We start from the raw sequence: 12,914 nt of genomic DNA, 5'->3' as shown, positions 1-12,914 counted from the left end.
GGGGGGGGGGGGGGGGGGGGGGGGGGGGGGGGGGAGGGGGGGGGGGGGGGAGCTCGCCTAGAGCGCCAAATGTGCTAGGACCGCCCCTGCTCATATTAATCCAAAAGCATTTCATTGTTCAGAGCTGAGTTCATGTAAGTCTTCAAGGAAGTAATATCCATGTAAATTCATATATTTGGATGTATAGGCCTAGTTGTATGTGATCATTTGTAGAGATGAAGCATGTTCCAGCCATTGACTGTGAAGACAATAGACACAGCAAAGAAAAAAAAACGTTTTGTTTTAGCTTCAAAAATGTTCTCAGCACAATGGCATTCTGTTTTTCAGGTTGTGATACTGTAGTCAGTTAGTAAAGTCTTTTTGACATTTGACAATGGAGTTGGGATCTCTGGATCGGCAGCTTGTCACGTGTATCATGACCGCTTAAGAGACGTTTATTTAGCCGTGTAAAACATTTTGGACAATTCGAGGAATTGGAGGAGGAGGGATGATGATGGGATGCTGGTGGAGGAGGAGGGATGATGATGGGATGCTGGTGGAGGAGGAGGGATGATGATGGGATGCTGGTGGAGGAGGAGGGATGATGATCGGATGCTGGTGGAGGAGGAGGGATGATGATGGGATGCTGGTGGAGGTAGGGATGAGGTGAGGATGAAAGGATCCCAGTGGAGGAAGAGAGTACTAGAAGTCCATCACCAGGACTGAGACTATGTTGCCTCGGTAACTTAGGGATTCTAATTCAATTTCATGTTTCATTGGCTCTCCGAGCTGCCAACCACAGCTCTGGTAGTCAACCATCTAACTTAGCTGCTCAGGAATGTGCCTCTCATGGTTCTCCCCCCTCCTTCTCTATCCCTCTCACTATCTCACATCTCATCTCTTTTTCTCTCTCATCCTTACTCTCTCTATTTTTCCAATTTTTCATTTATATTTTTTCTCTGTCATTCCTCCCATTCCTCTCTTTTGTTTTGCCCTCCCTCCCTCCCTCCCTCCCTCCCTCCCTCCCTCCCTCCCTCCCTCCCTCCCTCCCTCCCTCCCTCCCTCCCTCCCTCCCTCCCTCCCTCCCTCCCTCCCTCCCTCCCTCCCTCCCTCCCTCCCTGTGTCTCTGTGTCTTCTCTCCCTGCTCCCCAGTCTAAAGCCTAACTAATGCTTTCTAGAGATGTTGCTGTTCTGATATGACAGTAACAGACTGCACCTCACTGTAGAGTCAGAGATGAAGATTTTGTGTGTGCATGTGCCCATTTTTGTGCATGTGTGTGTGTATGTGTTAGTGGAAACTTGAATGTTTGTGTCTACATGCCAATGTTTATGTGATGTGTGTGTGTATACCTACATCACACAGCATCAATCAAAACCATAACACCAATTATCATTTTTTATTGGTTTCAAAGCAGTTTCTAAGGCATCACATCTGAAGTTTGCAGAATGCAACACAACCACCTTGGAGTTGTGCCTTCAGCCAATAGCAGCTTCAGGACACACACTCGAGCTGTGCCTTCAGCCAATAGCAGTTTCAGGACACACACTGGAGGAGAGTTCTTCCATCATGCAATATTCATAAAATATCTTGCTGTGGATATTCCTGACTTATTAAAACCTTGCCTAATGTTCTGACATTAATTCTTATTCACGATGCATGTTGAAAGCTGGCTTCAGAGGGAAGCATCTGCTCTCTGTCTGAGTGGGGAGAGCACTCGCTTAGCCACAGCGGGAACATGTGACCCAGGTGATGTAGCTGGGAGTACCTGGCAGCTAACACGTGCACGCTCCCTGGCAGCTGACACGTGCACGCTCCCTGGCAGCTAACACGTGCACGCTCCCTGGCAGCTGACACGTGCACGCTCCCTGGCAGCTAACACGTGCACGCTCCCTGGCAGCTAACACGTACACACTCCCTGGCAGGTAACACGTGCACGCTCCCTGGCAGCTAACACGTACACACTCCCTGGCAGGTAACACGTGCACGCTCCCTGGCAGCTAACACGTGCACGCTCCCTGGCAGCTGACACGTGCACGCTCCCTGGCAGCTAACACGTGCACGCTCCCTGGCAGCTAACACGTACACACTCCCTGGCAGGTAACACGTGCACGCTCCCTGGCAGGTAACACGTGCACGCTCCCTGGCTGTTAACACGTGCACGCTCCCTGGCAGCTAACACGTGCACGCTCCCTGGCTGTTAACACGTGCACGCTCCCTGGCAGCTGACACGTGTGTGTGACCAGGTGTTTGTGTGACCAGGTGTGTGTGTGTGATCAGGTGTGTGTATGTGTGAGTGAGATCAGGTGTGTGTGTCCAGGTGAATCATTTGATGCTGGGATAGACAGAACAGACATTACATGGGGAGTGTATTTCAGGGCATAGCTGTATTGTGTCTAGTTATTAATGTGTGTGAACATTTCATGTGTTTATGTGAGGACAGTCTAAATTATTTCCTTAATGGCCATAGTATCCAACTCATTGGCATTCAGCTTCACAAATGCATCAAATCTCTGATTGAGATCCAAACCATGTATTTGCGTCAGTCTTCATGTGCCTCTAATCCCCAGTGTATCATTATCTCTCTCCATCTCTCTCCATCTCTCTCCATCTCTCTCCATCTCTCTCCACCTCTAACATCGGAATTCTTTCTAGTGACATCCCTCGAAAAATCTAAACTTTTCGTCATTTACCAGTAAGGATTAAAGGTAAAAGAACCCTTTAAATGTATTTGAATTTAACGCAGTATATTACAGATTATGCACATGCATTTCTTTCTGAATCAGAAGCCAACGGGTTTCACTAGCAGTTAAATAAACCAACACAAACACAAACTGAACTCTGCATGTTTCCCCCGACAAGGACATTTATCCTCGTTAGTCTCAGACGTAACAAAAGCCTGAGCAAAAAATACATAATTTTTGCAGAAATCATTCGAATTGAACCTGAATACACTTTTCTAAAACAAACATAAACAACATGCCTTCGGGGTGTTTATGTGTTGTGCTGAACCAGCAATGCGGCACCATCAAAAAACCCTTGAGTTTTAATCACGGTCTTTTAATGACTGCACCGCTCTCCTCTACTGTAGATAAACAGAATGATTCTCCTCCTCTCGAACCAGCACAACACCACAGCGGACCTATATGGGACCTGACATCTCCTCTGTCACACTGTGTGTGTGTGTGTGTGTGATGGCTTAGAGCTAGGTGTGTGTTTGAGAGAGAGTGTGTGAGAGTGTGTATGACTGTGAGGCTGAGAGAGAGAGAGAGTGTGTGTGTACTATCCGGTGGCAAACTCAGACTGTCTGAGGGCCAGGGGCGCAGAAAATTAAAAGGGCACTCAGAGGCCACTTCATCATCTTTTTTGGTACATGGGAGCACCCTGGAGGGCCATGCATCACAGTGTTTCCATTAGAAGGGCACCCTATCACGTTCTTGCACACTGGGCCACTGTAGAGGGAACTTTATAATATGTTATATCCTGTAAGAGCATCCAAGAGGGCACTTACGCCGTATTTCTTTCCAACATGGCTGAAGGGGGGGCAGTCGCATCCACCCGTGGTACTAGTAGGAGTCAGACACAGTCAGGCCCTACAGCTGGAGTTCTGCCCAGCTGGTTACACTCTGACCAAGACAGAACGATCCACAATCAGTGTTTAGCAACACTGAACGCCTGCTAATATCAGCCTGCAGCTTTTCAGCCCTGCCGAATAAGAGTTTGCCAAAAGTTGAACAAAGTTAGTAATGTTAGTAATGTATGCCCGGTCAGAGACATTCTCAAGGGTGCAATACGTGCAGTCTGTTAATATATCTGTATGTATTTTTAAATAAGACTTGAACTTTAAATAAGAAAGTTGTTCATCTGAGGCAGAGGGGTGGCCTGGGTCCTGTACTGGAGGCTGAGGGGAAAAGAGGGAGGGAGGGAGGTTAGGGGAGGGAGGAGGGTGAGGCTGAGGGGAGGAGAAGTAGGGGGGGAGGGAGGGGGGGAGGGAGGGAGGGGGGTGAGGCTGAGGGGAGGAGAAGGAGGGGGGGAGGGAGGGAGGGGGGTGGCCTGGGTCCTGTACTGGAGGCTGAGGGGAAGAGAGGGAGGGAGGTTAGGGGAGGGAGGGGGGTGAGGCTGAGGGAAGGAGAGGGAGGGGGGGAGAGGAAGGTAGAGGGGAGGGGGGTTAGGGGAAGGTAGAGGGGAGGGAGGGGGGTTAGGGGAGGGAGGGGGGTGAGGCTGACAGGAGGAGAAGGAGGGGGGGAGAGGAAGGTAGAGGGGAGGAAGGTGGGTTAGGGGAGGGGGGTTAGGGGAAGGTGAGGCTGAGGGGAGGAGAGGACAGGTAGGGATGTGAAGCTGGATTCTGTACAGATACTGAGGAAAAAACAGCTTCACCACTATATGATTCATTGGATAAATGATCTAAAATGGTTTACTTAAATGTTTTATCTTCTCGTTTACCACCTATTGTTTTTTGTAAAACAAAGTTGACCTCCAGGAAGTAATGAAGACTTATTGAGGCTCCTCCAATCAGAGGGCCTCACAGACACACCTATCACTTCAGTCATCCCTCTTAATCCAAAGTAGTGTAAAACTTTACATAACTGCCAACTATTTACATTGTAGTTACTGCTATGTACCTACACTTCATTACTGTACATTATTCACTTAAATACCTTACCTACAATGTTACTATTAGCAAAGCTATGTAGTAAATATGGTGGTAACACTTTAGATGAGCTCACCAAATTCATAATTTATTAACCAATTTGTTACCTATTAGTTGAAGGTTTGTTCACCATTAGTTATTTATTGTTTATATGAAATGTATCATTAGTAAAGCATTTGTTCACACAGTTAGGGTTAGGGTTTGGGTTTAGGGCTAGGGTTTAGGGTTTAAGTTTTGGTTAGGGTTTAGCTTTGCTAATGCTTTACTAATGATACATTTTGTATGAACAACAAATAACTAATGGTGAACAAAACGTTAACTAATAAGTAACAAATTGGTTAATACATTATGAATTTGGTGAGCTCATCTAAAGTGTTACCAATATGGCTAACGCCTCATTGGCTAGATGGCAGGTAGTATGCAAGTGCTGTGAGAACTTTACTGACGCTTTACAAATGACTGTGATGGAGCATGTGCGTGCGTCTTTTTGTGTCGTGTGTTCCTGTACATTTGAGTGTGTGTGTGTACACCTGTAGCTGGATTTAAAATTGTAACTAATTTAGCCAATTGACTGTTTTCAATTCGACACAGGGACAAGAGGAGACAGGAGTTTATTGCAGATCTCTTGCAAATCACTCATCAAAGCTGTATTAAGAAACATCTCATGTGGATAACCTGGAGATGAGACAGGCCACCATCCTAAGAAATCTTCATTACGAAACGTAAATGCACATTGCAACAACAAAAAAAGTTGGTTATTTTTCCTCCCAGTACTGGATCAGACGTATAACACAGGCTTACGGCACAACATGTACAGTAGTAAACCTGTCCAGAGTCACGCTGGTTCTCTGGACCTTTAAATAACAAAGCATAGGAAGTACTAGGCTATCAGCACCACCCCTACTTCAAATGTGTTTTATACATTTGCTATGAACAGACAGAAATATGATCTTATAGATTATTTAGAACCTACCGGTACCATGACATATATGCTACACACACGCACACAACAGCACAGATACAGTGTATATGATAGACACACACACACACACACACAACATCACAAAGTGTACATATTATATGATGCAGGCACGCACACACAAACACACACACAGCATGTCCGTGTAGTTCAAGCCCAGGGAAGACTACAAGGCAGCCATTTATAATTCATTATCGATATCCAAATTAAAAAGTTATACAAAAGTAATTTATTCACAATAAGTGCTTTTCGAGTTTTAGTGTCTGTACTTAAATATTAATAATAAAAAATAAAAAGATTATAAAAATTGTTGTTCGTGTGTGGACCTTAGCTCAGGTACTGTTTGTTATTGATGCTGAGAGCCTCCAAAGAGCTGGAGCCAATCAGGTGAGGGAAGAGGCGGGCCCTAACGGCAGAACGCCGCTGTCCTCTGCGAGGTGTTTCCTCCCCCCCCTCCTCCTCCTCTTCCTCCTCAGCGCTGGAGGTGTTGCCGTTCACCTCCGCGTCCAGCTCGGCCGCGCTAGGAGCGGGGCAGCTTTCCCCCAGGTACTCAATCTCCTCTGCACACGCCGGCTCGTCATCCTCAAAACAGCTGGAGGGGAGGGAGGGAGGCGAGAGGGAAAGGAGAGGGGGAGGGGAGAGAGAAAAGGAGAGGGGGAGGGGAGAGAGAAAAGGAGAGGGGGAGGCGAGAGGGAAAGGAGAGGGGGAGGCGAGAGGGAAAAGGAGAGGGGGAGGCGAGAGGGAAAAGGAGAGGGGGAGGGGAGAGGGAAAAGGAGAGGGGGAGGGGAGAGAGAAAAGGAGAGGGAGGAGGAAGGAAGGCAGAGAGAAAAGGCGTAGTAGATGGAGGGAGAAGACGGGCAAAGTCAGAGGGAGGCCAGAAAAACAGAGCTCAGCATTCCAGCAGCACGTCTGTGAAGGAGCCCCTGACCTCCAGCCAGGCCTGTGTGTGTGTGTGTGTGTGATGGACAGACAGCACGGAGCTCTACAGTAATCAGATTAGAGAACACTAGGATCCAGGGGGAACCAGGATGTGACAGGAACACTGATTTACACCTTCTACACACTCATACGCCCGCCTGCCCGCCCTCACACACACACTCACACACACGCACTCTCACACTCTCACAAAAGCTTGCACACAGATGCGTGCAAGCACACTCACAAAAACAAGGGTTTACACACACAGCCCCTCAGCTATGTCAGAGTCTGGGTATTTTACCAGTTTCTCCTATGAGGGAGGATTTAACCGGAGGTAAGGCTAAACAACCCCACTGGATATGACTGTTCAGAGCGTAAAGTACAAAGTGATATCTGCGAATATTATCCTTGTGTGTTAAGAGATAACTTTGTTTTGCCACTGAGAAGCTTGCTCTTTGACACCCTGAGTGCTCACATCTTAAAGTGTAGCTAAACCTCTAAAGTCAATACTCAAGGTTTTTTGCTCCTCTTAGTTAAAAAAAGGTTTTTGTGATGCATGAGTTCCATTCCGAGGTACTTTGAAGTATCACAGGGAGGGGTTGAGAATAAAATTAAAATAAAAAATAGTCTATGTTCAAGTTTCACTTCCAGAATATGAGGGAGCCACAACATGTATAGATCACATCAACTAGTGGACTCCTGCAGACACTGGTGATGATCTGGGGACTGTTACCATGGGGACTGTTACCATGCTGATGAATACAGGACTCCACATACATTACAATCTCATCATGTGACCAGTGACTGAACAGCTGTCAGCCACACTGACATGTTCTACACAACTCTGTCTCAAAGCCTTGCTCAGACAACTCTGTCTCAAAGCCTTGCTCAGACAACTCTGTCTCAAAGCCTTGCTCAGACAACTCTGCATGCAGGTGGGGGGTCAGGAAGTCAGATGGATGAGCGGTTAGGGAATCGGGCTGGTAATCAGAAGGTCGCTGGTTTGCTTCCCGGCTGTGCCAATTGACGTTGTGTCCTTGGGCAAGGCACTTCACCCTACTTGCCTCGGGGGGAATGTCCCTCAATCTTGACTGAAATACTGTTATGATTGCTTAATGTTGGTTTGAGAGTGTTGGGTTGTGGTGAAGTTGTTAGATGGTTATAGGTGCTAATCTTTAAAGCCCTTAGCTTTTAGAAAGACCTATGATCTATACACATTATTTCTTATTTGATTTGACCTCAGAGCAGAGATACAATAGGTTAATCCCCTCTCTACTGATCACCAAAACAAGAGTTGGCAGGACTGATAGTTTGCTAACAAGTTAATTTTCTCTTTTGACTATAGAAAAGGGATTTAAACGTACCATGGCTTGCCTAAGAGTGTTTTAATCAGAAAGCACTAGGTGAAAATAAGACCCAAACAAGACGTTCTGTTTAATTTCTAAAGGAACACTCTTGACATAGTTCTGAGTGTACCAGTCGCAGACTATACGAAGGAACATTCTCTTCTAAACTACTGTTTAATAGAAAACATTATTTCATCGGCCACTTTTCCTTCAATTTGATAAGAGCACATTTGGTTTATATTGTAACCTCCTCAGCGACTGGTGTTGCAATTACGCTTCACAAATGTATTTTTGGACTTTCCATCCTGAACACTCATAAAAAAAAGAATACAAAAAATAGAGAGCAAAGCGAAGTATTACGTCCCAGGGTGAAGGGTGGTTATAGGTGCTGATCTGTGGGCATCTGAGAATCCCTCTTGCTTGTAAAAAGGACAACACTAAAGCATTACTCAGTGGGATTTACATTTAGTCATTTAGCAGACGCTCTTATCCAGATCGACTTACTGTAAGTACAGAGACAGTCCCCCCTTGCCCAAGGACACAACGTCATTTGGCCCGGCCAGGAATCGATCTAGCAACCTTCAGATTACTAGCCCGGTTCCCTAACCGCTCAGCCATCTGACTCCCGGATTTGATAACATGACACCCCTGCTATAGAAGGACCTTACGAAAGAGATGAGAAGGTCTCAGCACAAGAAGAAATAATAATAAGAAAAAATTACAATTATCTAATGACCATGAGGGGTTACTAATGTGAAGCCAGGTGAGCATTAAATCTCTCCTTCCTCTCTCATCTCATCTCAGCTCCCTGAAATGTCTCATCCGGCAGCAGAGATAATTACTCGTAGAACCTCAATCAGAGCTGCTCTTCCTCCGTCATGCCCCATGATCGTGAGGGCTTATTGATTCATTCGGCGCCATTCACACACCGTAATTAATTCCTAAATAGTTATTAGCTTCCAACGGAAAGATGATCTTGATAAACCTAAGAGAAGCTTTGGTTTGGAAAATCAGAGGCTTCAGTGTCACCCAAGTTGTGATCAAACTTTTGGAGAAAAAAGTGCGGCAACCCTTTCCATTAAGGTTACATTAACAACAATGTAACTACATAGCAACAAGTTACATTAACGACCATGTGACTAATAGTGTAACAGGCGTGGCCACGCCCCTGTCGGAAGGTACATGGCTGATGTTCGCCCTCACCTGGGTTTGAACCCGCCACCTCTGAATCCTCAAGCGCAAACACTACCGCTACGCCAACAAAAAGCCAACGTTTTGCGTTGGGTGGCCTATACACATACCTGAGGAGTGAGTTTAACCCATCTTCAACTGTTTTATTAAATGATATTAAGAGTTAGCGGTGTAGGTTATTACTAAAGTTTAAGTGGATGTTGTAAAGGGGCAGTAGAAGTTTGTGTTACTGAAAAAGACCAATGTTACTCAAGTTTTACGTGTAATTACTGACGTAGTAGTTCATTTGTATCTACAAAGTGGAAATAACACTGTCACCACACTGTTATGTTGTTATTACACTGTTGTTACGCCGTTATTACACCGTTATTACACCTTTATTACACTGTTATTACACCTTTATTACACCGTTATTACACCGATTATGACTAACTTGAGGGAAAAAGTGTAGTCATTACTTCAAATTGTCTTTTAAAACTTGAGTATCTGTACTTCTACTTGAGTAAAGGATGTGTGTACTTTAGTCATTTCTGTCACTTGGACATCAGCCAAAATCAAGTCATGTTGACAGGCTATCCACTAGGTCTGAAAGTAGGCATGAGTAGCAGTGTCTGACCCAGAGACGTGTTGATGTTAAGTCTCCTGCTGGGCAAAGCTCCTATATGAAAGTCTGACAAACAGTTATAAATATTGCAATGTGCAATAAAATTTTAAATAAATAAATCCACGGTTTCTTAAACTTGAGAGTGAAATATCACAGCTACTGGATTCCCTCATGTTAACCCAAACAGTGTTTGATCCTCGCTGAAAGATGCTTAATTAGTTATCTACAAAGAGCCTGAGAGTGGGGGAAATGAAGTTAGAATGGAGAAAGATTGAATTAGAGAAAAAAGAGATTGAGAAAGTTTGGAGAGATTAAACATAGGAAATATTTTCCAAGGAAATTCCAAAATCTAGTTTCCTTGATATTCAGCTCTACTTTCTATATGCACTATTTATAAGTCTGTTCAGATCCCTTCAGCAAAACAGAAGCCATACCGTACCTTTGTAGGTTTGACATAAAACACTGAATTACTTCCAAACTAGTTACTGCACTTGTACTTGTTGCTTTTGGTTGAAAAAACGCCCCTCCAATCCTACCCTCTGTCCGCGCCTGCCTACGAAGATCTTTTGGCCACGAAGTACACAGTCCTACAGCATCGGTCTGTGGACTATATAGGGTGGAAATAATACTGTATAATGATATATATGTGAGATCCCAACAGGGGGCCTTTCTGAGAGCAGGCACATCTAATCAAGCGCCTGGTCATCGGTGTGTAAGGTAGGACACGCAGCTTGGTGTAAACCTGATCGCTTGGTGTGTAAGAACACCTAAATTGTTACACAGCATTGCAGACGGCACATATCTAAAATACACACACATACACAGCACACACACACAGCACATCCTGACTCTAAAGTGACACAGTAGCACACACACACACACACTGACTTGTGTGACTTGTGGTCGAGGGAGCTGTGGTCCAGGTCCAGGATAGCGGCGTGGTCGGAGGAGAGCAGTCTGGACGAGGTGTTTCTACGGAGCGACAGCAGGCTCTGGCAGAACTTCAAGCCCATCTCCTGAAGCTCTCTTGTGCCTGTCTGCAGGCCCTGCTCACACACACACACAAAGGCAGAGGGAGGAGGTACAGAGAGAGAGGGAGGGAAGATGGATGGAGATGTGAGAAGGATAGAGAGAGAAAGGGGGAAGAAGGGGTAGAGAGGGAGGTATCGCTGTTCAATAATGTAGACCTCGAGCACTTTGACATGCAGCATGCAGCCTGTGTGTTTGCTCTGGTCAATCAATGCTGACCATGTTTGCTCTGCAGAGACTACACACACACAAACACACACACACACACATCCAGATGCTGACTAGCATGCACCTTGTCGCTGACTCCTCAAATGTCAGATGTTTTGGCACAGAGACATTTCATGCAATTACCACTGTTCCATCGCTCGCGCTGATTGGCACGTTGGAGATTGACATTTAGACAGTGCTGGTGGTGTGTGTATGTGTGTGTGTGTGATTACACATGAACACACAGTGCTACAGTGCCATCTCCTCTCTCTTTGTCTCGACACACTTTTTTTATTAATCTCTTGTTAGTCAGTAAAAAATAGCAAAGTAAATTTGGCCTTGAGCCAAAGTATTGATAACAAACATTTATCATGTGATTAACAGTACCAGACAGTCTAATGATTATTACAAAATCAAATAATGTTGCTGCCGGCCCCCGCCGGTCCTGTTCTGGTCTCCCACACTGTGATGGAGGGAGACCAGTCTAACAGGCTCCTCCCACACTGTGCTGGAGGGAGACCAGTCTAACAGGCTCCTCCCACACTGTGCTGGAGGGAGACCAGTCTAACAGGCTCCTCCCACACTGTGCTGGAGGGAGAACAGTCAAACAGGCTCCTCCCACACTGTGCTGGAGGGAGACCAGTCTAACAGGCTCCTCCCATATCGTGCTGGAGGGAGACCAGTCTAACAGGCTCCTCCCTCACTGTGCTGGAGGGAGACTAGTCTAACAGGCTCCTCCAACACTGTGCTGGAGGGAGACCAGTCTAACAGGCTCCTCCCACACTGTGCTGGAGGGAGACCGGTCTAACAGGCTCCTCCCACACTGTGCTGGAGGGAGACCGGTCTAACAGGCTCCTCCCACACTGTGCTGGAGGGAGACCAGTCTAACAGGCTCCTCCCACACTGTGCTGGAGGGAGACCAGTCTAACAGGCTCTTCCCACACTGTGCTGGAGGGAGACCAGTCTAACAGGCTCCTCCCACACTGTGCTGGAGGGAGACCAGTCTAACATGGCTCTTCCCACACTGTGCTGGAGGTGCCACAAGTCACTCCAGAAATCTCATCCAAAGTGTTTTAGGTTCATTTATCTCAACCACAGCCTCCTCTTCATTCAAGCGTGTCCTCATGAAAAACAGGATTGGATTAATACAGGGTGAAAAGAGGAACGGAGAGAAAAAAGAAAGAGAAATATCCATTAGTCAGCAGCATGTCTCTGTGGGAGATGACGTTGCCGCGGTGATTAGAGGAACCGTCTTTGTGATGGAAATTCCTGTCGTTTGAAGATTGTGATGTGGCAGGAAGAGGCCATCATAGCACACACACACACACACACACACCTCACGCACACACACCTCACACACACACACACACACACACCATGACACACACACACACCTCACACACACACACACACCTCACGCACCCACCAAGAGACACACACCCCCCCGATACTAACACACAGACCATACATGCCAGACACACTCAACACACACACACTGATAATCCTTCAGTAGCACTAGAGTTGTAATTCCAGTCGGTGATTTAGTTATGTAATTCAACTTCTTGTTACCTGCTGGACCCCTCAAACAGCTCTGGGACTCAGACAGGACCTCAGACAGGACCACTAACTGGAACCAATTAAGTGTGACCCCCCCCTCACCCCCCCACGACCCCTTCTCCTCCACCATGCCATGACTGACGTCTCATGTCTTGTCCACTCTGAGGACATCACTAATCAGGGAACATTCAGGCTACTGCACTAGACTGCAGGGAACACACACACCCAGTCCTGCTGTATTTCTTTGTGCGTGTGTGTGTGTGCATATCTGCGTGTGTTTACCTTGTAAATGCCCTGGTCACAGCCATTGTATGTGCTCTCCATGGTGTAGCTGCGTAGAACCCCTATCTCCCTCCACACCACCACGCGCGCTGTGGCGCGGCGCGACTTTTCAATATGGTAGTTACAGCTGTTGAAGGAGAAAGCCGGAGCGATGCGGTCCAGGGTCTTAGGGA

At 46.4% G+C, this 12,914-nt stretch overlaps 1 protein-coding gene across 1 annotated transcript in view; it reads right to left on the bottom strand.

The window, feature by feature from the left end:
- Nucleotides 1-5,203: 5,203 nt before the first annotated feature.
- Nucleotides 5,204-12,914, bottom strand: part of LOC124464711 (cytosolic carboxypeptidase 4-like) — a 17,974-nt gene continuing 10,263 nt past the window's right edge. The window contains exons 4-6 of the mRNA XM_047016520.1: nt 12,742-12,914; nt 10,555-10,712; nt 5,204-6,199 (exon numbers count right to left, since the gene is read on the bottom strand). The exon at nt 12,742-12,914 is cut by the window's right edge and continues 4 nt beyond it. Coding sequence (XP_046872476.1) covers nt 5,935-6,199; nt 10,555-10,712; nt 12,742-12,914 — 596 coding nt within the window. The 3' untranslated portion in view covers nt 5,204-5,934. The remainder of the gene's footprint in view (nt 6,200-10,554; nt 10,713-12,741) is intronic.

Source organism: Hypomesus transpacificus, unplaced genomic scaffold (assembly GCF_021917145.1).
Source record: "Hypomesus transpacificus isolate Combined female unplaced genomic scaffold, fHypTra1 scaffold_392, whole genome shotgun sequence".
Lineage (NCBI taxonomy): Eukaryota > Metazoa > Chordata > Actinopteri > Osmeriformes > Osmeridae > Hypomesus > Hypomesus transpacificus.
This window is presented reverse-complemented; position numbering and strand designations above follow the sequence as displayed.